The sequence below is a fragment of the Penicillium hispanicum genome (genome assembly GCF_028827665.1).
Source record: "Penicillium hispanicum strain IBT 35686 chromosome Unknown utg000001l_segment0_segment0, whole genome shotgun sequence".
Classification (NCBI taxonomy): Eukaryota; Fungi; Ascomycota; class Eurotiomycetes; order Eurotiales; family Aspergillaceae; genus Penicillium; species Penicillium hispanicum.
Window position 1 is genome coordinate 1,733,194 of NW_026623193.1, and position 24,814 is coordinate 1,758,007.

At 53.2% G+C, this 24,814-nt stretch overlaps 9 protein-coding genes across 9 annotated transcripts; 5 read left to right on the forward strand and 4 right to left on the reverse strand.

Annotated features, from left to right (window-relative positions):
• Positions 1-181: 181 nt before the first annotated feature.
• ste7 (MAP kinase kinase Ste7) lies at positions 182-2,060 on the reverse strand (the record flags this gene model as incomplete). Its single annotated transcript, XM_056939896.1, has 4 exons — positions 182-895; positions 964-1,501; positions 1,555-1,712; positions 1,773-2,060. The coding sequence occupies 4 exons, from the start codon at positions 2,058-2,060 to the stop codon at positions 182-184; spliced, it is 1,698 nt and encodes a 565-aa protein (XP_056804176.1).
• An 840-nt stretch (positions 2,061-2,900) lies between these two features.
• Positions 2,901-7,346, forward strand: spt6 (chromatin-remodeling histone chaperone SPT6; the record flags this gene model as incomplete). The annotated part of the gene is made up of 4 exons (XM_056939897.1): positions 2,901-3,077; positions 3,133-3,300; positions 3,381-7,029; positions 7,099-7,346. The coding sequence occupies 4 exons, from the start codon at positions 2,901-2,903 to the stop codon at positions 7,344-7,346; spliced, it is 4,242 nt and encodes a 1,413-aa protein (XP_056804177.1).
• A 598-nt stretch (positions 7,347-7,944) lies between these two features.
• Positions 7,945-10,856, forward strand: N7459_000713 (oxysterol-binding protein related protein OSH3; the record flags this gene model as incomplete). The annotated part of the gene is made up of 2 exons (XM_056939898.1): positions 7,945-7,980; positions 8,037-10,856. 2 exons carry the CDS (start codon positions 7,945-7,947, stop codon positions 10,854-10,856), a joined length of 2,856 nt encoding a protein of 951 aa, XP_056804178.1.
• Positions 10,857-11,477: 621 nt separating this feature from the next.
• On the reverse strand, positions 11,478-13,086 carry N7459_000714 (IFRD domain-containing protein; the record flags this gene model as incomplete). Its single annotated transcript, XM_056939899.1, has 2 exons — positions 11,478-12,720; positions 12,896-13,086. 2 exons carry the CDS (start codon positions 13,084-13,086, stop codon positions 11,478-11,480), a joined length of 1,434 nt encoding a protein of 477 aa, XP_056804179.1.
• Positions 13,087-13,908: 822 nt separating this feature from the next.
• Positions 13,909-15,148, reverse strand: N7459_000715 (exosome non-catalytic core subunit RRP4; the record flags this gene model as incomplete). Its single annotated transcript, XM_056939900.1, has 2 exons — positions 13,909-14,857; positions 14,940-15,148. 2 exons carry the CDS (start codon positions 15,146-15,148, stop codon positions 13,909-13,911), a joined length of 1,158 nt encoding a protein of 385 aa, XP_056804180.1.
• Positions 15,149-15,655: 507 nt separating this feature from the next.
• N7459_000716 (uncharacterized protein) lies at positions 15,656-16,772 on the reverse strand (the record flags this gene model as incomplete). The annotated part of the gene is made up of 3 exons (XM_056939901.1): positions 15,656-16,448; positions 16,510-16,626; positions 16,678-16,772. The coding sequence occupies 3 exons, from the start codon at positions 16,770-16,772 to the stop codon at positions 15,656-15,658; spliced, it is 1,005 nt and encodes a 334-aa protein (XP_056804181.1).
• Positions 16,773-17,052: 280 nt separating this feature from the next.
• N7459_000717 (putative RNA binding protein Rnp24) lies at positions 17,053-18,162 on the forward strand (the record flags this gene model as incomplete). The annotated part of the gene is made up of 1 exon (XM_056939902.1): positions 17,053-18,162. One exon carries the CDS (start codon positions 17,053-17,055, stop codon positions 18,160-18,162), a length of 1,110 nt encoding a protein of 369 aa, XP_056804182.1.
• Positions 18,163-19,077: 915 nt separating this feature from the next.
• On the forward strand, positions 19,078-21,170 carry N7459_000718 (uncharacterized protein; the record flags this gene model as incomplete). Its single annotated transcript, XM_056939903.1, has 2 exons — positions 19,078-19,712; positions 19,769-21,170. 2 exons carry the CDS (start codon positions 19,078-19,080, stop codon positions 21,168-21,170), a joined length of 2,037 nt encoding a protein of 678 aa, XP_056804183.1.
• Positions 21,171-21,959: 789 nt separating this feature from the next.
• On the forward strand, positions 21,960-24,733 carry N7459_000719 (ZZ type zinc finger domain protein; the record flags this gene model as incomplete). Its single annotated transcript, XM_056939904.1, has 4 exons — positions 21,960-22,091; positions 22,269-23,118; positions 23,182-23,393; positions 23,459-24,733. The coding sequence occupies 4 exons, from the start codon at positions 21,960-21,962 to the stop codon at positions 24,731-24,733; spliced, it is 2,469 nt and encodes an 822-aa protein (XP_056804184.1).
• Between the last annotated feature and the right edge of the window lie 81 nt (positions 24,734-24,814).

Sequence of the window (24,814 nt, forward strand, 5' to 3'; positions counted from 1 at the left end):
CAAGACAGGGAGCAAGGAGAACGTGGAACTAAACCATGAGAAACATAAAATCTTGCCAGTGAATGGAAAGAGCCATGGACTTGGGCCACAAATTCATGGACATATGCAAATGCATCTGATTGGAGGCCATGACGGGAGCTTGGTTAAATGAGATTCCACATCAAGATCTGGAGTCCGCTTCTCACGAAGAAGACCCGGACCCGGGCATTTGGCCAGGGTAGCCACGCCAGCTACCGCCTGCAGACACAGATGGGGGAGGGGGAGGGGGACCGCTTGGTGGGGCAGTACGAATGGGCAACGCCGCGGGGTTCAGGTTTGTGCGAGACTTGGTATTGTGTGAGCTGACAGAGCGCGGACTCATGAACGGCCGAGATGGTGCTTCAACGGCCGAAACAGGGTCACCAAGGTGACGCATAGGGCGCCGCCCGTACCGTGGTTCGTCGTCATCCTTTGTTTCTAGCGAGAGGTGCTCCAGTGACGGGGGAGGTGGGGATCGGGCTCCGCGTGAGGATGAGTAATGATAGGGTTGATGGCCGTAGTAGTGGCGGGGAGTCGAGACATCGCTAGCAATGTTCAAAGGGATATCACCCGAGACAGGATTTGGCTGGAAGGGAGACTGTTGTGGCTGCGGGGCTCGTGATGGTTTGCTTAAGGGGGCGGCGGGCTTGGGAATAGATGCTGGCGCTGGGGCCAGGGCTGGGGCCGGGGCTGGGGTCGGAACCACAGAGCTAGCAGAGGACGGGATGTTCGACGTTGGCGTCGTGCCCTCCTTGAGTGACTTCGGCGCCGGAGGTTGGAGATACGACTTGCGGTTGTGGCGATCCATCATGCTAATGGCCCATTCTTGCAGATCGACAGGTGTACGCTTCGCCGCTTGCAAGAAAGCATCCTTGTCCTATAAAGAGAGGAAGAAGTCAATGACCTGTATCGCCAACTGCCGAGTGAATAGGAGAGTGCACGCACGTAGAGTTCCCGTGGGGTCGGACGTTCCTCGGGCTTCTTTAGTAAACACTTTCCAACAAAGTCATGAAGAATGGGTGGGAAAGCATCGCTCTTGGGCAGTTTAGGGGCGGTTTCGTGAACAATTTGCTGAAGCAGATCCAAAATACCCATCGGCCCTGCGCTAGCACGGTCTCCGGCGGCAGAGTCAGAGGTGTCGAAAGGAAATCTCCCCACAGCCAGCTCCATGACTGTCAAGCCCACACTCCACACATCCGAGCGAACTGTGTAAGCGCCTCCCTGAATGCGCTCCGGGGCCATGTATGTCGAGGTACCGACGAAGGTATCGGCGATAGAGTTGACCGTTTCTGTAGCCACACCGAAATCACAGAGCTTGATATTGCCTCGGGAGTTGACCAGAATGTTGGATGGTTTGATATCGCGGTGCATGATGCGGTGAGCTTCGTAAAGGTACACAAGACCAGCGAGTACCGATTCTGTGATCTTTCCCAGCACATCAACGCGCACCGGGCCAAAGTCCTTTGAGATGCGATCGAGAGACCTGTTTCCTTGTCAGCCAGCCCCTCATTCCGAAGTACCTTCGGATTAGCTTACCCGCAATCCATATATTCCATGCACAACACAATGTCCCTTGCCTCATTCTGGAAGGCACCGTAGAAAGTGACAATATTGGGCGAGTTGCAGTCGTGTCCCACTCGAAGTTCTCGTAGAATCTGTTTCCGTACATTCTCTTTGGCATCGACTCGGATGATCTGGAGCGACCTAGGTCAATCTATAGTCTTCGTCGTGGGAATATCAGAGACACAACACACTTTTCGAGCCATAACAACCTTGGTAGACGCATGCATCACCTTGGAGACCGTGCCTCCATTCCCAGCGCCGAGCTCCTTCAATGTCAGAAGATCCTCACTGCGAAGATCCAATCGGAACTCCAGCCCTATCTCCAGGGTGTCTGTACGGTTGCTGTCGGTATTCCCAATCGCCCCGGGTATCTGTGCATCACCATCAGAGGGCTTAGAGGTGGGCTTGGGAGTCGCATTGAGGGCAAGCCCTTTGACGTTCTTCCGTTTCAACGTCCGGGCCTTGAACTGGTCTGCCATGGCTGGGACGAGATCTCTATGCAGCCGAGGTCAGATGAAGGCAAAAAGAGGAATGGAAAAAAGAAATGGAAGAGAAGAAGGGACAGCGACAGCGCAAGACGACGCCCGGAAGACCGCGCTGATGGAGACAGGTGTGGTCTGGGACGGAGCGCGAGCTAGCGGCGGGGAACCCGATATCACCTTGCGATGTGTTCTTGGCGGCGCTGATTGGGTCTCGCGGGCGCATCGACTTGACCAACAATACCGAAGGATACTCGTCGGCGCCAAATCGAAAGAGGAAAATGGCCAGGGGCGGACGAAGTTAGGCGCAGATGGGCGATGGTTTATGTTTTGGCTACAGCCTACTACTGAAAGACAGGTTGTCCCTGCTTTGCTCCACTAGTACTTTGGGTGGTGATCTCCAGAGTCAGCAAGTTCGAGATTGATCCAACCTTCTCTGTCAAATAGATCATTAGACAACTTGGCTAGCATTCCCTATGTCAAAATCCATTTTATTTTGAACCTGGGTCTCAAGCGCTGCTTCGGGTAGTAGTGGCATCATTTGCGGCGTACTTGGTCGCCCACGTGACACTCTGGACAATCAGCCACAGCCACTTACCCGTACCAGCCACAGCAGCACTAGCCAATCACCGCCACTGCATCCTCCCTCGCCGAAGCATCGTCGTTCTTCCTACTCTCAAGCTGAGCCCTCTTCCTTTTCCCAACGCACCACCTTTCGATATCTTGCAACTGTCGGGCACTACTGGGTGCCGTATCGGCGTTGCTAAGTTACTCTCCACCTTCACCCTACGGGTCCTCGTTCACTGTTGCTGCGAATAAGGATCTCTCTGACCAGCCACCATGAGTCTCCGCGACCTGGTCGAAGGCGAGGCCATGTTGGAAGATGATGAGAATGATGCCGAAATTGCCGACGACTATGATGGTGAGGTGCGCGAGGGCACAGGAACCGTGAACCACTACAACGACTCGAGCGAGGAAGACGAGGATGAAGATGATGACGAAGAGGCCGCTCGCGCGGTGAGTTTGGCACAGTCCCCGTATAAGAGTTCAACTTACTGAAATTGGTACAAAGGTGCGTGAAGGCTTCATTGTCGACGAAGATGAAGAAATCGAAGAGCGCGCACGCCGCCGGCGTGACAAGAAACGGAAACATATTCGCGAAGAGGAGCACCTTGACGAGGAGGATTTGGAGCTCATTGGTGAACATGTCCCTGGCCTCAATCGTGGGGCGACAGTTGAGGTACGTTAGCTTAATGGATCGAGTTTCATCTTGTTGATGCCTGTGGGTTGCTAACGCCGTGATTTATCTCTCTAATGCAGTCCAAATTCAAGCGCCTAAAGCGAGGGAAGGATCGCGACACTCGCCAAGCTCAAGGTATCGATGATATCTTTAATTCAGATGAGGAGGAAGAAGCACAGCAATATGGCCGGCCCGGCCCACGCCGTGGCATGCACGACGAGATGGACGACTTCATTGAGGAGGACACATTTTCCGATGAAGAGGGACAGCGGGAACGAGATGACCTGGAGGTTGCGCCCCCAGTCCGCCCTACGATGCCGGGTCTCGGACCTCATGAAGCTTCTGGCTTAGACGAAAATGCACTTGACGATATGCGCGCTGCGTTCGGTGATGGCACGGAATACAGATTTGCACTGGACATTGAGGAGCAGGAGGATGAAGAGAAGGAAGATGAGGAGAGACATCTGGATCTTAAGGATGTTTTTGAGCCGTCTGAGCTGGCGGAACGAATGTTGACGGATGAGGACAACCATATTCGTTCGCTCGATGAGCCGGAACGCCACCAGGTCGCACGCAAGCCATATAAACATGTGACTCTGTCAGAAGATCAGTTCCGAGAGGAGGCCATTTGGATCTCGAATCTGATGTTGCTCAAGAAACGCGTGGATCCAGAGTTCCATGAGCCTTTCCAGCGCTCAGTGGCCAAGATGCTGGAGTTCCTGATCACGGATGATTGGGAAGTCCCATTCATCTTTCAGCACCGCAAGGATTATATGATCCATGCTGTCAAGGAGCCAGTCAATGGGGCGGATCCTGGCGATGACTCCGTTCAGTACAATATTCGTGCCGAGAAACTCTTGAACATGACAGATTTGTGGGATATCTTTGACTACGATCTCAAGTTCCGTGCACTGGTTGACAAGCGCAACACCATTCAAAAGGCCTATGACAACTTGCAAGGTCTTTTCAACGTCAACGACGCGAATGTGGAGGATTTTTTGGTTACAGCCGCCACCATGGAGGAGCTTCAGGATGTGCAAGATTACATCCATTTCCAGTATGCCTCTCAGCTGCGCGATATGGCAATGGTCAATGGCGATGCCAATGGGGAGACCCAACGACGTAAAGCGACAAGCAAGTCCTTCTTCGAACGAGTGCGGAATGGCAAAGCCTACAGCTTGGTGCGTGCCTTTGGTATCACGGCTGATGCCTTTGCGCAGAATGCGTCCAAGGAAGGCCGCAGGCAATATACTGAAGACCCCGGCGAGCTTCCGGAGGAGTTGGCGGATCAGTTCGTTGACACTGACTTTTCAAATGCCTCTCATGTTCTAAAAGCCGCCAAGACCATGTTTGCCGAGGAGCTGGTGTTGAGCCCTAAGATGCGCAAAGTAATCCGGCAGGCCTACTATATGAATGGAGCTGTCGACTGCTTCCGCACGGAAAAGGGCCTGCGCCGAATTGACGAGCAACACCCGTACTACGAATTTAAGTATTTGCGGAATCAGCAGCTCAGTGATATTGCCCGACGACCGGAAATGTTTTTACGCATGTTGAAGGCCGAGGAAGAGGGCTTGGTGGATGTGCGGGTGCGATTTGAGAATTTCGACCAATTCCGCCAGTCTCTATACGCCGATATCGAATCTGACAACTACTCCGAAGTTGCCGATGCATGGAATCGTCTTCGCCGTGATGTCCTCGATCTAGCTTTGGGTAAACTTGAGCGGGTCATCAACCGGAGTGTGAAGGAGAACATTCGGCAGGAGTGCGAGAACCACGTGGCCAAGGAGTGTCGTGAAGCGTTTTCACAGCGACTGGACCAGGCCCCTTACAAGCCTAAGGGAATGGTGCTGGGCACTGTGCCACGAGTGATCACTCTGTCTACCGGAAGCGGCATTGTCGGACGTGACCCTATTCATTGGGCCTACATTGAAGAAGATGGTCGAGTGCTGGAGAATGGCAAGTTCTCGGACTTGTCAGTTGGAGACCAAAACCGTGGTATTCCTGACGGCAAACACGTGGCTGCCTTGGTGGATTTGATAGAGCGACGCAAACCGGATGTTATTGGCGTTTCTGGTATGACGCCAGAGACGCGTCGCCTCTACAAGCAGCTATCCGAACTCGTTGATTTGAAAGACATTCGTGGTGCGCCCTATACAGACGATCACGACGAGGAGATCAGTGACCGTCTGGAGGTGGTCATCGTCAACGATGAGGTGGCTCGACTCTACCACAATAGCCCCCGTGCTCGTCAAGATAACCCGGGCTTCGGTCCTTTAACGCATTACTGCGTGGCGCTAGGCCGTTACTTGCAGGCCCCTCTCAAGGAGTATGCGTCTCTTGGTCGCGACATTGTCTCCATTCAGTTTAAACCCGGTCAGCAATTGTTGTCACAAGACCTGCTGCTCAAGCAGCTGGAAACAGCTCTCGTCGATATGGTTAACCTGGTTGGTGTCGACCTCAATGATGCAGTCTATGACCCAGCGACAGCCAATCTCTTGCCGTATGTCTGCGGGCTTGGTCCGCGGAAAGCTGCGCATTTGCTGAAGATCATCAATATGAACGGTGGCAATGTGAACAACCGTGTGGAGCTGCTGGGTGTCAACGCTCAGTACCCAGCTATGGGGGTTAAAGTTTGGAACAACTGTGCCAGCTTTGTCTTCATCGATTTCGAGAACGCTGACCCCGACGCGGATCCCCTGGACAATACTCGTGTGCATCCCGAAGACTATGACATTGCACGCAAAATGGCCGCTGATGCTCTAGAGCTGGACGAGGAAGACATCAAGGCGGAGACAGATGAGAACGGCTCGGGTGCAATTGTGCGGAAACTATTTCGGGAAGAGCAACAGGATCGTGTCAACGATCTCATCCTGGAAGAGTATGCTGAACAATTGGAAAAGAACCTTAACCAGCGCAAGCGTGCAACCCTAGAGACAATCCGGGCTGAACTTCAACAGCCGTACGAGGAACTGCGCAAGCAGTTTGTCTTCCTTAGCACAGATGATATCTTCACTATGCTTACGGGCGAAACGCCAGAGTCCCTCACTCCGGGAATGGTCGTACCCATCGCCATCAAGCGGGTATTCGAGGATCACATCGACGCTAAGCTGGACTGTGGAGTTGATGCACTGGTCGCAGAGACCGAGCTCGGGCTGCCGTACGATATTCCTGTACGATCCGCCTATTCGCAACACCAGACAGTGCCTGCCAAGATTATGTTCCTGAATCGGAAGAGTTTTACCTGCAACATGTCTCTTCGCGAGGACCAAATCAGCAATCCTGTTCGACGGATACTAGATCATGGTTTCGGTGACTGGGATGAATTTCAGGAACGCAAGGATCGAGAGTCCCAGCAAGAAAAGACACAAGGTAGCGGTCAAACTATGCGTGTGATTAAGCACCCGCTCTTCAGGCCGTTCAATTCCATTCAAGCCGAGGAATACCTGGGCTCTCGAAGCCGCGGTGATGTGGTCATCCGCCCATCCTCTCGAGGTCCTGATCACCTGGCAGTCACCTGGAAGGTGGCCCAGGGTATTTACCAGCACATTGATGTCCTCGAGTTGGACAAGGAGAACGAGTTCTCAGTTGGCCGCGTCCTGAAGGTTGGGGGCAAGTATACCTACAGTGATTTGGACGATCTGATCGTCAACCACGTTAAAGCGATGACCAAAAAGGTGGAGGAGATGATGCTCAACGAGAAATACCAAGAGGGCAGCAAGGCCGAAACTGGTGAGTCCTTCCTGTTCTCTTTCCATTGAGTCTCCCCGTTTTCATCAAGTACTAACGACCTCTCGTTAGATCAATGGCTTGAGACCTACACTAAGGCCAACCCTCGCCGTTCTGCCTATGCGTTCTGCATCAATCCCAAATACCCAGGCTACTTTTTTCTTTGTTTCAAGGCAGGCGAGCAGTCGCGGCTGCAGAACTGGCCCGTCAAGGTGATCCCACAAGGCTACGAGCTGCAAAAGAATCCTTACCCGGACATGGCGGCCCTCTGCAATGGCTTCAAATTGATGTTCACCAACATGCAAGCCAGTCGCCGGTGAGCGCCCGTCTGTACAGTGTACTATTTTTTGTTGTCGTTTTGAGAGAGGAAAAGCGCACCGAGAACAAAAAGATGGGCATTGCATTGCATTTCTTGGGTTTCGTCCCCCCTGTTTTTCTCTCTATCTGCCATTTAATTCGATACACTCTGGTCGTTTAGGGGGTGGACACTTTGTAAACAATATTCTCAAATGAAAAACATTTAGCATCGGAATCACTACTGGATATAGTAGAAACTCTAGTATGGAGGGCTACCACGATTGTACGTATGTAGAATCCGCCGGTGTCAGCGTCGATCCTGAGTACATGTGAAGTGCGCGTTCTCGGCCTCGGGCCATCTGGTTTGTTCCGCCTTCCCCCGCGCCAGTGTATTCTTTGATTTTCATATGGAATGAGGTACTCCACATATATATCCATCTATGCATATCTATCTATATTCATCGATCTCGACTTGTCTACATCTAGTCTTGAGGCGCCGACTGCCGAGTCATTGGGTGCCTTTCCGCCCGACCTTGTTTGCGCCCCTTCAGCCGCAACTCCACCGGGCCGCGACGGCTGTACACGTCGTGCGGTTCAGTGCCTCCCTAACTCTGCGCAACCATGGCGGCAATGGAGGAGCTAGAGATTCATAGCAAGGTGAGTGCTCTGTAGAATGATTGCCCATATTCAATCTAACTCGACATGCTGGCCAGTCTTACTTCGCGCGCTGGATCAATGTCAGCGCCGGCCACACCATCTCGTGGAGCATCCAGCCACACAAGAAATCTGTCAACTTTGGCATCTTCAAGCACCCCGGCCAGTCGACTGCACTGAGCTCTCATCTGCCTGCCTCCGATTCCCACAGCACCGACTCCAGCGAGAATCTGCCCGCCGCAGCTGCAAGTGCCGCGTCCCGCAATCAACAGTCGACCGTCATCGAGAAGCTGACGGCGATTGGCCTCAAGTCCATCAAGTGGGTTGGGAAGTGTGAGGCGGACAAGATCTCCAAGGGCACGTATGATGTACCACCAGGTGAAGCTGGTAACTACGCGCTCGTCTTCGACAACACCTTCTCCAAGCAAATCTCCAAGACCGTCACCCTCGTCCTCCTGACCTACCCGACCGGTCTCCCACCCCCTGTTGTGGCCTCAATATCGCGTTCGAGGACGGACGCCTCAAATGAGTCCCTGAACCAACCTCGGACGCGCCGACGTGGTAACAGTCGCTCCACCTTGAATGCGCAACTGTCGGACTCGTCAGGCTCGTCTACCGTACATACTGGCCTGCTGCAGAAGCGACGACGGAAGCGACACCAGGGGTGGGCTCGTCGATTTTTCTCTCTGGACTTCACTTCTTCAACCCTCTCTTATTATCACGACCCTAACTCAGCCGCTTTGCGTGGTGCTATTCCCCTCTCGTTGGCGGCTGTTGCGACCAATGAGAAATCTCGAGAAATCTCCATTGACTCAGGCACTGAGATCTGGCATTTGCGCGCAAATAACGGGCAAGACTTTGTGGCATGGGAGCGTGCCTTGGAGAAAGCTTCCTCCAAGGATTCGCCAAAGGACAGTGACCTCACAGTCCATAGTCCACCTGAGCTGCGATTGCCCACTTCGGTGCAACCTTCCATAGCAGAAGAGCAGGAATGGACGCAAGTCGAGGGACTGGTCAGCAAGGTATCCGGCTCACGAGATGCTGTGCGCCGACTCGCAAAGGACACAGACCCGAAGTATCTTGCCTCTCCGCTGCCTTCTATGGAGCGCACTCGTGGCCGTTCTCCTAGCCCTCAACCTTCCAACGACGTCACCCACGTCGATCCTAAACGGCCATTCTGGAAACGCAAGACCAGCGGAAACTCCACCTCCAGCGGCAAACGGCCCGTGCCGGAACAAACAAACTCCAGTTCCTCTCAGCTGGTAGTGCCTACAAAGACGACAGGCAAGCCCGCTAGCATTGTCAGCCATACGGATGGCATGGACGACCTTCATGACAATCTCATGGCCGTTTTGCGCGACCTGGACAATGCGGTGGCGGAGTTCTCGACGCTTATTGGCAAGAGCAAGCTTCGAAGACACCCCCCTCAGTCTGCAATGGCACCGCGCCGGAGCATGGAGTCGGATATCTCGCAAGAATTCTTCGACGCCGTAGATGGAGGTGCCGTGTCTCCGCTGCTTACAATCCAGGATAGTGATGACGAGGACACGACTGGAGACCGTCCGGGCACCGCTGCTGAAGATGTATCAAACGATGCACCCTCAGACAGCGAGGATGAGCCTGAATCTGCCGCTCCTCAAGATATCAGTGGTGCTTCGCGGCTCTTCCCGACACGTCCGAAGTCTCTGGCCCCTCTACCTTTGGATGCTATTCGTCGTCGTGCGAATATCACTGCGCCGACGGTCATGCCTCCGAGTCTAATTGGATTTCTGCGCAAGAATGTCGGCAAGGACTTATCCCAGATATCGATGCCTGTATCTGCAAACGAGCCTCTGTCCTTGCTGCAACGTGCAGCAGAAATCATGGAATATTCCTCGCTACTCGACAAAGCCGCTCATACAACTGACAGTGTTGAACGATTGATATATATCACTGCATTTGCTCTCTCATCGCAATCGAGTAACCGGGTGCGCGAACGGTCTATTCGCAAGCCTTTCAATCCCATGCTAGGCGAGACATATGAGCTTGTCCGCGAAGATCACGGCTTCCGATTCATTGCCGAGAAAGTCTCCCACAGGCCCGTCCAGCTTGCCTATCAAGCAGATAGCAAAGAATGGAGCCTTACGCAGTCACCGATGCCCAGCCAGAAATTCTGGGGTAAATCTGCCGAAATCACGACCGAAGGACGCGTGCGCATCACACTGCACGCCACTGGCGAGCTCTTCAGCTGGACACCTGCCACCTCCTTTTTGCGTAATATCATTGCTGGCGAGAAATACGTTGAGCCCGTGGGTGAGCTGACTGTCGCCAACGAATCTACCGGGCACCGCTCCATCTCTACGTTCAAAGCCGGCGGCATGTTCTCAGGCCGCAGCGAAGAAGTCTCCACCCGCACTGTTGACTCCAACAATAAACCTCTATCCCTCGGGCTGACAGGGTCTTGGCCATCCTCGCTATCTCTCACTCGTGACGGCAATCCATCAGGCCAGCCAATCTGGACCGCTGGCGCATTGGTTCCCAATGCCCCTAAGCATTATGGCTTGACCTCATTCGCTGCCGCGTTGAACGAAATCACGAGTATCGAGAAATCTCGCCTCCCGGCCACGGACTCCCGCCTACGACCTGATCAGCGTGCCCTTGAAGAAGGCGACCTTGACCGCGCTGAAGAGGTCAAGGTCCAGCTGGAAGAGGGCCAGCGCGCCCGTCGACGCGACATGGAATCTACTGGTGAAAATTGGACACCGCGCTGGTTTACGCTGGCTAGTGATGATCCCGACGGCGAGATCGTCTGGCGATTGAAGGGTGGCAAGGATGGGTACTGGGATGAGCGTGCACGAGGCAGTTGGACTGGTGTTGTGCCGGTTTTTGAGACAAATTAGTCTCATTGCCTCCGGTAACTAAGAATTTAAACACCCCCTGTAAGGTGGATTGGACACCATTTTTCAGGGTGTGGTTTGTGCTGAGTCTTTTTTTTTCTCTTTCTTTTCTTTTGTTGTCATATCCCCGGCTCTTCCCCTTTCCCCGGGTTCTTGTCCTGAGCCTGTACTTTTAGATCTCAGTAACGGAGAACAAAGACAAGAGAAAACGAACCTGAAGCCGAGACTCTCATTCAGCGACTAACCGGCCTATGAACTACCCGTTCTACTATTCTACCATGTACTTAGATCCATGCCCTATATTTGGTGGGTTTGGAGTGTAGGAGAATCCAACTATGGGCTTCGGATGTACTATAAATATTCGTGCTCGATTCACTATGTACAAATCCCTAGATTCAACCCGAGATACACATGAACCTACAAGAAGGAAGCGTAGACAACAAACGAGAAATCTTCATGAATGTCATGGTTACTGTACTGCATACCTGACCCCCGGATCGGAAGTATAGGAGCAAAGGAGACACAAAAGATGACTTCGTGTCTGTCTGGGACCCGATTGGAAGCAGACGAAAATACTTTGTACAAGAGAGAAAAAAAATGAAAAATAAAAAATAAATCACCAGCTCAGTCTTCGTCGTCAGAGTGTTGAGCAGTCCATCGCCGTGAGTTGCGCATCTTGGCGGCCTTGCGTGCTCCCTGGCGATCCATCGAGCCTTGTCCAGTCTCAGGCATTCGCATCATGACAGGGAGTTTGTCAAGAACAGCTCGGTTGCCCTGGAAATAGTGCTCGGCGAACCCACCTTGCAGAATACGGCGCAGGGACGAGAGACGCACCCATTTCCACCAGCGGTCGATGCTCATGATGCCATGGCGGCCGATCTTGACAGTAAGTGTGCTGCCGTAATGACGGTTCGTGTCCTGGTCGATGGCCATGTTGTAGCGCGGTCCACGGCGCGGGTTTTCCACTGTCGTGAGAATGGAAGCAAAGTTGCTGTGGAGTGACTTCTTGTCACGCTTGCTGATGCGCTTTGAGTGCACCGTTGCTAGTGACTGCAGTTGGCGTTCGAGCTCTGGGGTATTGTGGTAAGCGTTGTAACGTTTGAGAAGCTTAGGCCCCACATCCTCATTTGTATGGTCATCGCTCTCATCCGATTCCTCACTCTCCTCCTCGTCATCATCTTCCTGAGGTGTATAGCTTTTCTCGTATAACAACGCAATGTTTTCACCGGCAGCGATTTGAACTCCAGAGTCGCTGCTGTCCAGCTGGTCGATGAAGATCTGAACGGCTTCCTCACTCTCTCCTTCAAAATCGTCAATTTCAGTGACAAGAAAGCCCCACACTTGCAGTGCGGCAGTGACACTGGCCGGGTCATCTGGCGCATCGATTGACTGACCATCCGAGGCCACAATATCCAAGAGAAAGGTCAATTGTTCAAGAACACCATCCTCACCCGCCCCGCCGAAAATTGTACACGCGCCCAGACATTGAATTGCCGCTGCCTTGACTGATTTAGAGCTCGAGTCACGGATAGTGCGTGACAAGATTGGCTCGGTGTTTTCATAGATTTTGTCGTCAGAAGACGTAATGGCAAGCAGCTCAATTGCACGCAGAGCAAAAGTCATCTCCCTAGCACTAGACTCGGTCCGGATGCTCTTCACAAATGCACTCAGCAGGTCTGATATCGATGCGCGAATTTCTTCCTCTGCATAGTGGTACTTGATCAAGCGGCAGAAGGCGGACAAAGCCTCTTCGCGACCTTGCACGCTGCTGCGCTTGCGGTCGAGGATTTCCTGGATACGATCACTCAACTCCTGAGGCCAGTCGGCATTGTCCTGTTCGGGATTTTCATCGTCCAAAGAACCAATGCTGTACAGTATAAATCAGTGTACTGATAAGGGCCAAAATGATAAAATCCCAATTGGCAGTGACATCATCCCGCCACTAAGTGGGACCGTGGGGATAACTTGAAATGCGCACAGAAAAAAGAAAAGGGAATAGAAGATAGGAGAGGGGGAGAGACCCAAAGGAAAGCCGGGCTCACCTCATGGCAGTGTCGTCAGACAGGAAGCCCGCATCCTCATCGTCCGAGGGGTGCCGACTGGCATTCCGTGAGGACTGGCGGGATGTCCGTTTGGAGCTTGCGCGCGAGTTGGTACGAGAAGCTTCACGGGAAGCAGCCTTGCGAGACACGGTCTTGCCGCTCTCGAATATCTGGCGGCGGAGATCAGGCATTCTGGGAGGTGATTGGCGTTGTGAGTCGAGAAAGAGAGTTCTCGAGGGACCTCGAGTTCGAAGTAAGACGATAAAAGTTATAAGGGTATGAGAAAGGTGGGTTTATCCTATTGGAACGGAGCTATAGTGAAGTGAAATCCTGAGATGAAGGTGATAAGAGCACATCGTTTTGTAGCAAAAACATGAGGGTTGGGAGTAGGAAGAATGAATGAAAAAAGTTGAATGCACCGTCAAGGTTGAAGGCCGATGCCACCGCCCCTCGATTAGGCTCCGCGTTCTCCCGTTCTCCCGCTGGCCATGCAGAGCGGATCGCACTACCACACTGACACTGTGACAGCCTTCTACGTCACTATCTACTCATGGGATGGATATCTACCTCTAGGGCTTTCATCTGAAGTCTTTTTTCTGTCCTGCCAGAACTGTGTAGAGATACATAATATGCATAAAATCTACTAGATCTATATGTGCTAGAGCCCCTCTAGAAAACAAATCCTCAACAGAAATAAGGAATCTTGAGCTACTTGAGCGATATGCCAAATACGACGTAACAGGGCTTTATCAGAGAGATGTCACTGTATCTTATTGTTAATGTGAAAAGGTGGTATACATCTCGCCTGAGGGGGTGGAATGTCGGATAACTTTACGGCGCTATTGCATCCGCGACCATATCATGGCAACACACACACCTACACGCACAAATACTTTCTAATCGTCTATTTCATACGCTACCACCGTGTGGGACATTGTCGGGGGATCCATTTATGCGCGGGGTATCACCGGTTCCGCCCTAATCGTACATGTAGAAATCATAATCACGACCACCTAGTTCCGCGAGATCACCAGCTCTAGAATATGCCGGGCCTTGTTACCCTCTAGATATTCCCGTCCCTCTTCTCGCGACTCATGCTCTTCGTCTTCGTCGTCACCCACCTCTAGATCTACCTGCAAACTGGCCTCGTAAGCCCCCATCACAGTCTCCTCGTCCACGCGCACGCCGTTTTGGACCAAGACTTGAATACACTGGGCCAACCGAGCAATCTCTCGGCGTGTCTGCGGCGGAATATCATCGTTCTGGCTTGAGTAGATCGAACTTGACACCATTTCCTCCATGCGAGTAATGGACACATTCTCCGTGGTGGACGATGCAGCGTCCGCCCCGTCGGCGTGCTTGGATATCCAGATATACCCGTTGACACCGAGAATGATATCAACCTCGCCGCCACCGTTGGCGGTGCTGACTGTCCACACCTGACGTCTTGAGCGCACAACACCCCCCGTTCCACTTGCGCCACTGGGAGCGGCCAGCCCTGATCGAACTCCTCCCTTGGTGTTGGAGCTGGATGCCCCGCTGCCGCCGGTTCCTGTGACAGCAAGGAAGAACCCATTGCGAAGCTTTCCGTACTTTAAAGACCGCGTGTGGAGCGATGCTGATCCGTCTTGGTGTACGCTCTGCACTTCGGCCACAACCAAATCGCCCTCGCTGAAGAATGTTCGAATCTGAAGCTCGTCGGCACTTGTTCGTCGGCGCAAGATACCACCAGGCAAATTGATGGCCGACAGCGGAAGCTGAGCCAACAGCGGGGCGGCGACATCGACCTTCCATCGTCGTGATTGTACTTCAACAATGCGTCCAACAACTAGATCGCCAATCTCGGGAGTGTATCGGGCACGCAGCGGGTTCACCGAGAGCAATTTGTTGGTCTGTTGAACTGTACCGGCGACGGTCGCAACAATCGAGGTGGAAAGTGGGTTCATAAAGGTGCCGTGACCTCTATAGACTGGTTAAAATTGTTTTCCGACTGGGCTATAAATGGACATGCCCCGTCCTCTCGGAAGGTATCTGGGACACTTACCTCATCCATTGCGGATCGTCTGTCACAACTTCACCCGGAGTCACAATGCCTGCCCCGGTCTTCTTGCTCCCTAACCGCGCCCGTTTGAGTGGCCGGGAGACGTCGCTCATTTCGACATCTTCGTCCGAGTCGACTGACATCGACTCGTCAGATTCAGCGTGGTAGGGCCCAAGGTCCTCCACCACTGGAGGTAGGATAGTAATCGCCATGTTGCAAGGGTACTTGCTGGACCGGTCTGTGTAGATGGCAGCAATGCTGTCAATGAAATAGAGCTTGATGTCGCATACCAACGGATTGAGAACTTTCGGCACAGTCACGTGACAATACCCACTTGGACTACCTGGCTTACACTCTTCACTTTGTACATACTTCTCTCCTCCATTGACTAGGAGAGAAGGTGTTGAATAGGATTGACTGGCCGGACAGCAGTATGGCCTATTCTCGTGAGGCTGATTAAGCTTCTAGGGAATTTCAACCTCCCAGAAGATACGCTGCTCGGGGTGAAAGTTGGATAAAAATTAGTACTGAAATCTTGAATCAATCCTGTAAAAAACTAAATTTCTCCACGTGAACATGAATGCAAAGCATAAGAGTCCCGAGGCTTCGGCTTCGTTGACAGAAGCCCCACGCAAGAGGCAGTTACCGAATTTCACAAATGCCATAGTAATACATGTATAGAAGGGAAGAGCCACTTCACATAGGCCCATGCACAAACTTCAAGCCTTCTTGGTGCTGCGATTGGCGGTGGGTGTTGACTCGTCTTTCTTTTTCTTAGACCGGCTGCTGCCACCTTTCGGTCTGTAGCCAGTATCCTCGTCGCGCTTGCGCTTGTTCTTTGGAGTAGGTTCCACGTCCATACCATCCTCATCAAGCATTTCCTCATCTTTGCGCTGTGCGGGGGGTCGTTTAGATGTCCGCTGATTTGAAGGCCGTGACGTAGACTTCTCGGAAGCAGCCTCGTGGTCTTGTAGGGTCTGCGGTTGATTGCGTCGCAACCAGTTGTAGACTGACACCGGATTTCGAAGTGCAGCATCCCGCTCTCTTTCTGTGAATGTAGGCGGATCTGGTATCCGCTCAAGTTGCAACGCGGCTGCCTCATCGCCAAGCTTGGCATCGAGTGCCAGATAATGCTCGGTCTCGTGCTCCGGGGTAAAGTATCCAAGTTTGCGTTCCAGTTCATGGGTCTCCATGTATCTCTCTGGAGCAGATGCGGCCGTATGAGGTACTTTATCTAAAGCGTTGTACTGTAGCCCCGGTGCAAACGCCTTGTTTCGCTTGATGCTTTCTTCGACCTGACGATAGGCACCCGGCGAGAAGTTGCCACTTGCTAATTCGGCTTTCGCTTCTTTCAATGCCGTTCTCGCCAGTGTCGCATCATTGATCAGGGGTGCGATCTCTGTCTCTGGTGGTGTTAGGAAAGGGTAATCTCCGGGCATTTTCAGGTCGTATCGCAGGGAAGGGGAGACATGGAGGCTGTCATTGAACTCGAGCAGGACCTCAAGTAGTTGGCTGCGAACATATTAGAATCAATTGTGAGGAGGGCTGGTGTGCACTTTGGGAAATGCCATACTCGTTTTGTTCCTGAATGCGCTTGGAAAGGTCTTCGATACGCAGCTCCTCGCGGATGAGATGGTCATTCTCTCGGATTGCAAGCTCAAACTTCACTTTCAATTTCGCATATTTCTTCCTGAATGTCATTTAGTTAATGCATCTCACGGCGGCTGTAAGGGCGTCGCACTTGAAGGACCGCACCGACTGCTTCGCAGGGGCAGGTGCTTGGCCATCCGGCAGGCTGTCAGAGACTGCTTCTGGATTTTTGACTTCTTGTGCCATGACACACAAGGGGTATATCTGGGAGATTTTGTAGATTCAGAAAGATAAATGACAATAGAGGGAGGGAAGGAGGTTATATGCCAGGGCGAAGTCACTCGGTGCGCCAATTCCTGTAACGCGGGTTGCGCGAGTGGTAAATATGGGTTACCGTAAAAAGTTGAGCAGCGGTGGAACAGAAATTATTCCCGAATTCACGACTTTCAATCCGTTCCAGTCCCAGGAATCCCCTTCACTTTTCACGGGAGAAACCTTTGGTTGTGGCAGCAACTTAGCCTTCGCCATGAGCCAATTGACCGACGGCGCTGAAAAGAAGCGCAAGCTGCAGGACGGCCCCGAGCTCGAGATCAACCTTGCTGCACCGGAGCCGCCGTCCAAGAAAGCTCTGCGCAAAGCTAAGAAGAAGAATACGGACAATTCTGCTGCCGACTCTACTCGATCTGAGAGTCACAAGCCCGGATCAAATGACGATATTGAATCGCAAACTACCCCGGCCAAACGCTCTGACTACGGCATTTGGATTGGCAATCTGGGTTTCTCAGTGACCAAGGATGATCTCCGCCGATTTTTTACCGGAAATTGCTCTTTTAGCGACCCCACGATCACTCGCATCCATCTCCCTAAGGGTGCAGAAAAATTTGGAAAGTCCCAGAACAAGGGCTTTGCCTACGTCGACTTTTCAAGCGAGAAGGCCCTACAAGAGGCCTTGGGCCTAAGCGAGCAGCTCTTGACAGGTCGCCGTGTATTGATCAAGAATGCAAAGAGCTTTGAAGGCCGGCCAGAGAAGCCCAAAGACCAGAATAATTCTGCTACAGCGGCCAAGCCTGGCAATCCTCCATCCCGACGCATCTTCGTCGGCAATCTGGGATTTGACGTTACTAAAGAAGCCATCGAGGAACACTTCGGTCAATGCGGAACGGTCACGAATGTGCATTTAGCAACCTTCCAAGACACAGGCAAATGCAAGGGGTATGGTTGGGTGGAGTTTGAAGAAATTGCCGCCGCGGAAGCGGCGGTGAAGGGCTTCCTCATGATTGCCGAAGAGGATGAGGAAGAGTCCGACGATAGCTCGGACTCGGATTCTGAGAAGTCAAAGAAGCCAAAGAAGACCAAGCAGAGGAGAGTATGGGTCAACCAGCTCATGGGCCGTCGCATGAGGATGGAGTTCGCGGAGGACGCGACCACGCGATACAAGAAACGGTTTGGCAAGGACGGCGAGGGAAAGAAACAGGATCAAACTGAAATCAGCGAGGTTGACGGCACCGGCGATCAGCCTCAATTCAGGAAGCCTAAGCGGGAAGCTATTGACGAGTCCCGGTATTCCAAAGAGACTGTGCAGCGTCTCAGCGGTGCTATTGTCGAAGCCAAGGGACAAAAGATCACGTTTGACTAAGGTTCCCACGACTCAAAGAACAATTTTAGCCATATAGAACATTGGTTCTGGGCATTCCAGTGCGATTGGATTAAAAGGGTCTTTCCCCAGACGTCGCTCCCCCGATTTGCTGGTCGGTTACAGTGAAAGCACAGACGTCCTGGGAGATTTTGCGGCTTCTTTACAGAAATTTCCGCTTTGCGGGTTGCACTGTGTTTGACGTGGCACGAAATCTTCGGAGTCGCAGCCTGGGACCTCTGTCGGTCCACAGATACCCTCGAAAGTTATGTGTTGTTGTATTGTGGTTTTTGTATAGGGTCCGGGTGTTATCAATCAAGGGTGTCGCATGCGCCGTTCGAGATCCACTTCTGCATCCCTTCCTAACGTAACGACACCATCTGCATCAAGTAGGATACGTGTTCTGCTCGATTTTTGTGACACATAGCAGAGAGAAACCACACAAAATCTACTACTGTAAGAAACATCTGGGGAGGTGTACCCAAGTAAATCCAGCGGAGTCGATCGCGATCAATCTAGACACCCGGCAGAACCCATACACCGCCCTACACTAGCCCTGATTGGGGGTGACGTCTCTGGCTCGATGTCATGCTCGCTCTGGCTTTGGGCGTCTGGACTCGAATATCTCGCTCCTCTTCCTTCTCCCAACTCCCCTTGCTCTTCTTTTCTTCTCTTCGAGCTTCATCACCTTGGATATCCTCAAGGTGCTTTTCTTTATTCGGAGCTTTTTTTTCCCTTTCTTTTTCTAGCATTTTCTTGTTCCTTTTTTTTTGTGATTCATCGTCCTTGTTCCACGCCCGCTTGGCCTTCGTCGCACTCCCATTCCTCTTCCCGTCACCACCCTTCCTAGTTGGCCGGCCCCAACCCTCAAACAGAGAATATCTGTTTTGCAACATTTCGCCTGCCATCTGAAAAGCCATGGCCCCTCGTCGTCGTTATATCGGGGCTAGCCGCAGGAAGAGAAGAGACGATGATGGGGAAGACGAGGAGGGATCACTGGCTGGGGATGTGGAGGATGATTCGTTGAGTGAAGGGTCGGCCGATACCCATCAGGAGGATGAGGACGCGGATGCTGAGGGTAGCGAGAGCGACAGCGAAGCACCGAATGCCACTGAAACCGACAAAATGAAGAGCGGAGAGAGGGACGACCATGAGCTAGCTCAGTCCCAACAACACAGCTCCACGCCACCCAGCAAGCCAGGGCTCAAAACAACGGTGTCAGACACTGAAGCGATGTTGAATGGACTGAAGATTTCCCGCGAAGGTGAAGAGGTTCACTCTGACCAGAGGGAGGACGATTCACCTTTACACACCGGCCGCACGCCCTCGGCTCCTCCCACTGAACCGAAACGAGAGACTTTGGCTACGAAGAAGCGACGTGAGCACGAGAAGTACTTGAAGGAGCGCGACCAAAATCCAGCCTTTGTCCCTACACGAGGCAGCTTCTTCCTACATGACAAGCGGACAGCGGAAGCGGGATCAAATGGCTACCGCCCTTTCAACAAAGGGAAGTCTCGACCCTATGGCCTTATTGTGGACGGGAATGCTCGCAAGTATCGTCGCACCATCTCTATATTTCCATATTGTACTTGCTAATGTCATCATCCAGGAACTCGAGAGCCGATGCCAGTGAAGGTCAGTGGTTCCATGACCTTCACGAAACGGTAGCTGGAGATGATCCGCCGGCCCCGAAACACTCGTCTCCCTCCGCTGTACCTCCTTCTGCCACGACTGTTCCCACTGCTCCTAGATCCTCACCCCCGAACCGATCCTTCTCCAGCACCACGTTGGTCGGCAATGTGCCTGTCGTTGTCTTCTTGCCCGGCATGGCCCAGGCCAAGCCGTTCCCCGCCGTGCCCAAGAAACAACACACCCGGCTTCCTCAGCATCGTCCTCCTCTGCGCCGTGACAAGCCTGTCCGTATCTCCCTTCCTGGTCAAGCACCCCGCTACATCTTCCCATCCACCGAGCGGTCTTTTATCTTTATACCTCGCGCGCTGCGCCCGAACCAGCAAGGTTATCGAGGTCGCGGTCGCGGTGGCAGCATCTACGGCGGACGACGACCCAGCTATTATCCGAATCTCTACACACCCAGCGTCTTGAGTGGGAGCCGTCGTTCCTCTCTTGGAATGACACCATCCCAAGATGGTTATCCGTCTCCCGCTGGTTCGGTCTACTCCCGTCCAGTCATGGGCCCCCCTGACGCTAGCAAACCTGTTGTTCGCCTGCCACCTCCACCTCGTCCTCCAGTCGGACTTCCGCCCACTGGTCCAGCTTCTACGATTCATCCAGTACCTCTGCCAATGCCACCAATGCAGCTGCCTCACCTCGCCTACCGTGAAAGTCGACCCGCTCCGATTCCCATGCACCAACCTCGTCCTCAGAAAACTGTGTCCGTGGCGGACATTGAAAGCCCAGCCAGTTTCCCATTCAACCCGCCGCAACCTCAACAAGAACAACCTTTCCATCACCAAGTTCCCGTGCCTGTCCCTGTTGGCGTTGCCGGTCTGGGCCAAGACGGAGCTGGGCATGCTCCATCGCACCAAACTTCGGGGACGCCGCTCTCTCAGATCCCCGAACGGGCAATCCATGCACAGCCTTTCCAGCCTTATAACTATCAACAGCCCGGGTTCTACGCAAGCTACCCCACTGGTGCGATGTATTACCCTGGTTCTGGGCCCGAGTATCCAGCCTATAGTGGACCGATGGGGCCTGGCACCTCCGTGCCAAACTTCGCATCTCCGGGCCAACAGCCTGTGCCCTATGTATTTCCGAGGTCCTCTAGCGACCAACCGTCGCAGCCTGGAACGGTTGCCCACGAGTCAGGTGGCACTGTTTACTTCTATGACACGAGCCATATGTACTCGAACGCCAGTTTCGGAGTGCCCGAGCCAGGCCCGGGCGGTGTGGTGGGAATGGGAGGCATGATGACGCCGCCGGGCACTGCGTACTACTACCCGCAAGCCCCCCAGCCGCCCGGCACGGGGGGAATGTATTACGGACCGCAGTGATTTGATTGCAGGCTTCTTCTGTTGGATGAACTTCCCGTTGTTTCTTCTTTGGTCATGATTTCACCCTCCTTTTCTTTTCTTTCTATTTCCATCTATCCCGTTACCCGTCTCTAATGTTTTTGTCTTCTCTCATCTCTTTCTTCTCCTCCTTGCAATCTTGCCCGCGCCTGCCTTGGGCCCCGGTTAGACTTGGATTCGGATGCATTTGAGCGTTTTCCCCTCACGTCCCCGCGAAAATCACTCCCCACATCTCACAACTCTTCATCACTTTGCATGATCTAGGCCCTTCCCGCATGACCTCAGTTCTCCTTCTGTTTCCGACGGACGGGGCTACGAAATACAAAACAAAAGTATCAAATCCCTAATCCCGTGCAGCGATGCCGTAGAAGTAAGCACTTTTCCCCACCGAAGTAGATGGACAACGCACGAAGTATACAACCTCGGTTGCAGGGCTGCCGGCGATGTCATAGAATCCCCCCGCCGGGTGGTGAGCGCGATTAGGTCAGCGTACACCGCCCGTAGGCAGCTGACCCAGTGCCCCCAGTGATACAACGCTTCCTCTGCTTCTACTCTGCTTCTTCTCCTCCTTCTCTTCCCCCATCCTTTTTCCATCGTATTCTCAATCACTGCCTACGTCTCTTCTCACTCATCGTCCATAATTGTATCTCTCTATCTCCCCGTACTGGACCTTTTCCCAACACCCCCCACCTCCTCCCTCGGCGTACTTCTTATCTCTTCTCTCCCCGAGCTCCTCCGTACTGGTGACTTCACCTTGCAGTTGCTCCCATCATGGCTACCCCAGCCCTCCCATCTCACCCCGGACCAGATCATCTGGTCACAGTCAAAGTCCTTTATAACGACAGTAACCGGCGCTTTAAACTGCCGCTGGGGGATCTTCGGGCACAGGTGCTGCCCCAGAAGGTAAGAGTCTCCACTCAAGCTCCGACCGGACCTCCAGTCCGCCCCCATGTCTTATCACGGTAACTAGATCGGCCATCCGCGTGTGGCATGGCTGATATGGTTCCATCTTCTTGTCATCATCAAACCCAATTGTCTCGACTGCTGTTGCTTGTTGACTAATCGATGCGTTGGGTTTAGCTTGTCACCCTTCTCGGCGTTCCCACGGATGTCAACGTCATCCTTGAACGCTATTCCGACAGCGCCGGCTCCTACATTCGCCTGGACTGCGACAACACCGCTGTCTACAAACAACTCTACCGAGCTGCCAAAGCCAAATCCAAGCTTCGTATCAAGGTCAGCGTAGTTGACCCGTCACCATCGGCACCGGCACCGGCACCGGCAGAGGCAGATACTCTCAACCCGGCTCAGCCCGTGGACCAAAACCCTCCGAGACATAGCTACCTGGAAACAGTGCTGAGTTCCCCCATCCCTGCCGCCCACCCGGAACCAGTTCCTGTCACCGCGGACGCTTCTCCTGCGTCCCTTGTTGACGCCCCCAATAACTCGCTGGGTCTGCCAGCCAGCCAGCCTAAGTACCGCGATTTCGAGATGGAGCAGAGCAATCCCCGCTTCCCGGTGATTTCCCACACTTCCCCCAACGGAATGTTCTGCATTGATTGCAACAACTGCGGCAGTTCCATCGCGAACGAACATTATCACTGCAGTATCTGCGAGTACGGTGACTATGACCTGTGCCCGCAGTGTGTCGATGATGGTGCTTCTTGCCGTGGCGAGGGACACTGGTTGATCAAAAGAGTTGTCCTGGATGGTATTGTCACCAATAGCACGACTGAGACGATCCCTCCTCGTCGGTTACAGGTTCAGGAGAGCAAGTCTGCAGTACCCGTTGTTATGCCACCAGTCTCGATGGGTATGTCTGCTCCTAAGCCCGTTCCCGAGATGGCGGCCCCAGTTCCTGACGATGCCGCTCGGTCGGATGTGGCTGCTCAAGGAGAGGACAAGCCCATGTGCAATGGATGTTGCCGTGGTGAGTAGCGCCGAGTTTGCTTTGGTGGATCTGTCTAGTGGACTGGACTGACAAGATGCACAGAGGCCGATGAGACCAACTTGGTGCGTTGCAACGACTGCGAAGACTATGACCTATGCCTCCGCTGTCTCCTGAGAAATAAGCATGGTCACCACCCCGCACACACCTTCCACCTTGGATCGGACCGCAATTTCTGCTTGAAGAATCTGATCATGTCTCGCTGCCTTCCGGGCCGCCAGTTCAAGCATGCTGCAGTTTGCGACGGTTGCGAAAAGGTTCGAAGTCATTTCTTTTCTCGCTCAGACGCCCTGTGGTCCATTCTGCTAACTTGGAATCTCAGCGCATCGTTGGTACCCGCCACAAGTGTCTGACATGCCCTGACTGGGACTACTGTTCAGACTGCATTAAGGATGCCTCCCAAAGTCACTTTGGCCACCGATTCGCTCCCATTTACGAAGCTATTGGTGATCAGCCTCGTGAGTTTGAAATTCACTATGGCATTTTCTGTGATGGCCCGCTGTGCAAGGACAAATCTCCTCAAAGCTACATCAGCGGAGTTCGCTACAAATGCGCCGTCTGCGATGACGTGGATTTATGCGCCAACTGTGAGGCTCATCCGAGAAATCTCCACAACCGCACACACCCGATGGTCAAGTTCAAGACTCCAGTTCGCACAGTGTCCGTCAGCACCATTACCGATGATGGCTCCACTGGGTCGGTCACTCTTGGTGACCACGCTTGTCCACATGATGAGCCCCGGATCTCTACTCCAGTGAATGTTGAGAAGGAGCAGCCCGTGGTCAAACAGGTGCCTGTAGAGGTGGATGCAAACGAGCCTGAGGATGTTCCGCAACCAACTAATCCCGAGCCGATGCCGACTACCAGTGATGACGCGTCAATCACCCATAGAGCCTACTTTGTTCGGGATGCCATTGCGGATGGCACTAAGCTGCCTCCAAACACGGTTTTCCGCCAGACCTGGACTCTCTACAACCCTGGTCCCCATGCCTGGCCGGTGGGCAGTGATGTACGCTTCGTTGGCGGCGACACCATGTTCAATGTGGATGCGAGCCACCCATCCAGTGTGGAATCTATTCGCTCGGCGATGGAAAGCAACAAGCTGACCTCCCCCGTGGAGCCCGGCCAGAGTGCTGATTTCACAGTGACCCTCCGCACTCCCCGCCGCGAGGGTACTGTCATTTCATACTGGCGACTGAAGCTGCCTAACGGTGTTCCCATCGGCCACCGTCTGTGGTGCGATGTTCAGGTTCAGACAGTTGCCTCGCCTACCATTGCAACTGCTAAACCCACAAATGTTGCTGAATCTGTGGCCTCTGAGGCTTCGGCTCCTGCCAATCCAGAGCCTACCGGCAGTCGAATGATTTTCCCCAAGCTGGAGAAGGAGTCTCCCGATGCCAGCACTCACGAAGTTTCTGTCCCAGCTCACCAGGCCCCTACTGTATCGGCCGCCTCTGAGGGAGACCTCGTGGAGGACGTTGAGAGTCTGACTTTAGACGAGGTCGACACCGATGCTGGTTTTCTCACTGATGAGGAGTACGACGTCCTCGATGCTAGTGATCAAGAGTTCCTAGATGCAAAGCAATCCGTGCACTGAATGCGCTGCTTTGCCGGCTTTAGCCACCTAACGACTTGAACTAGGAATGGAATGGAGGATTTGCACAAGGGGATTTTCTTT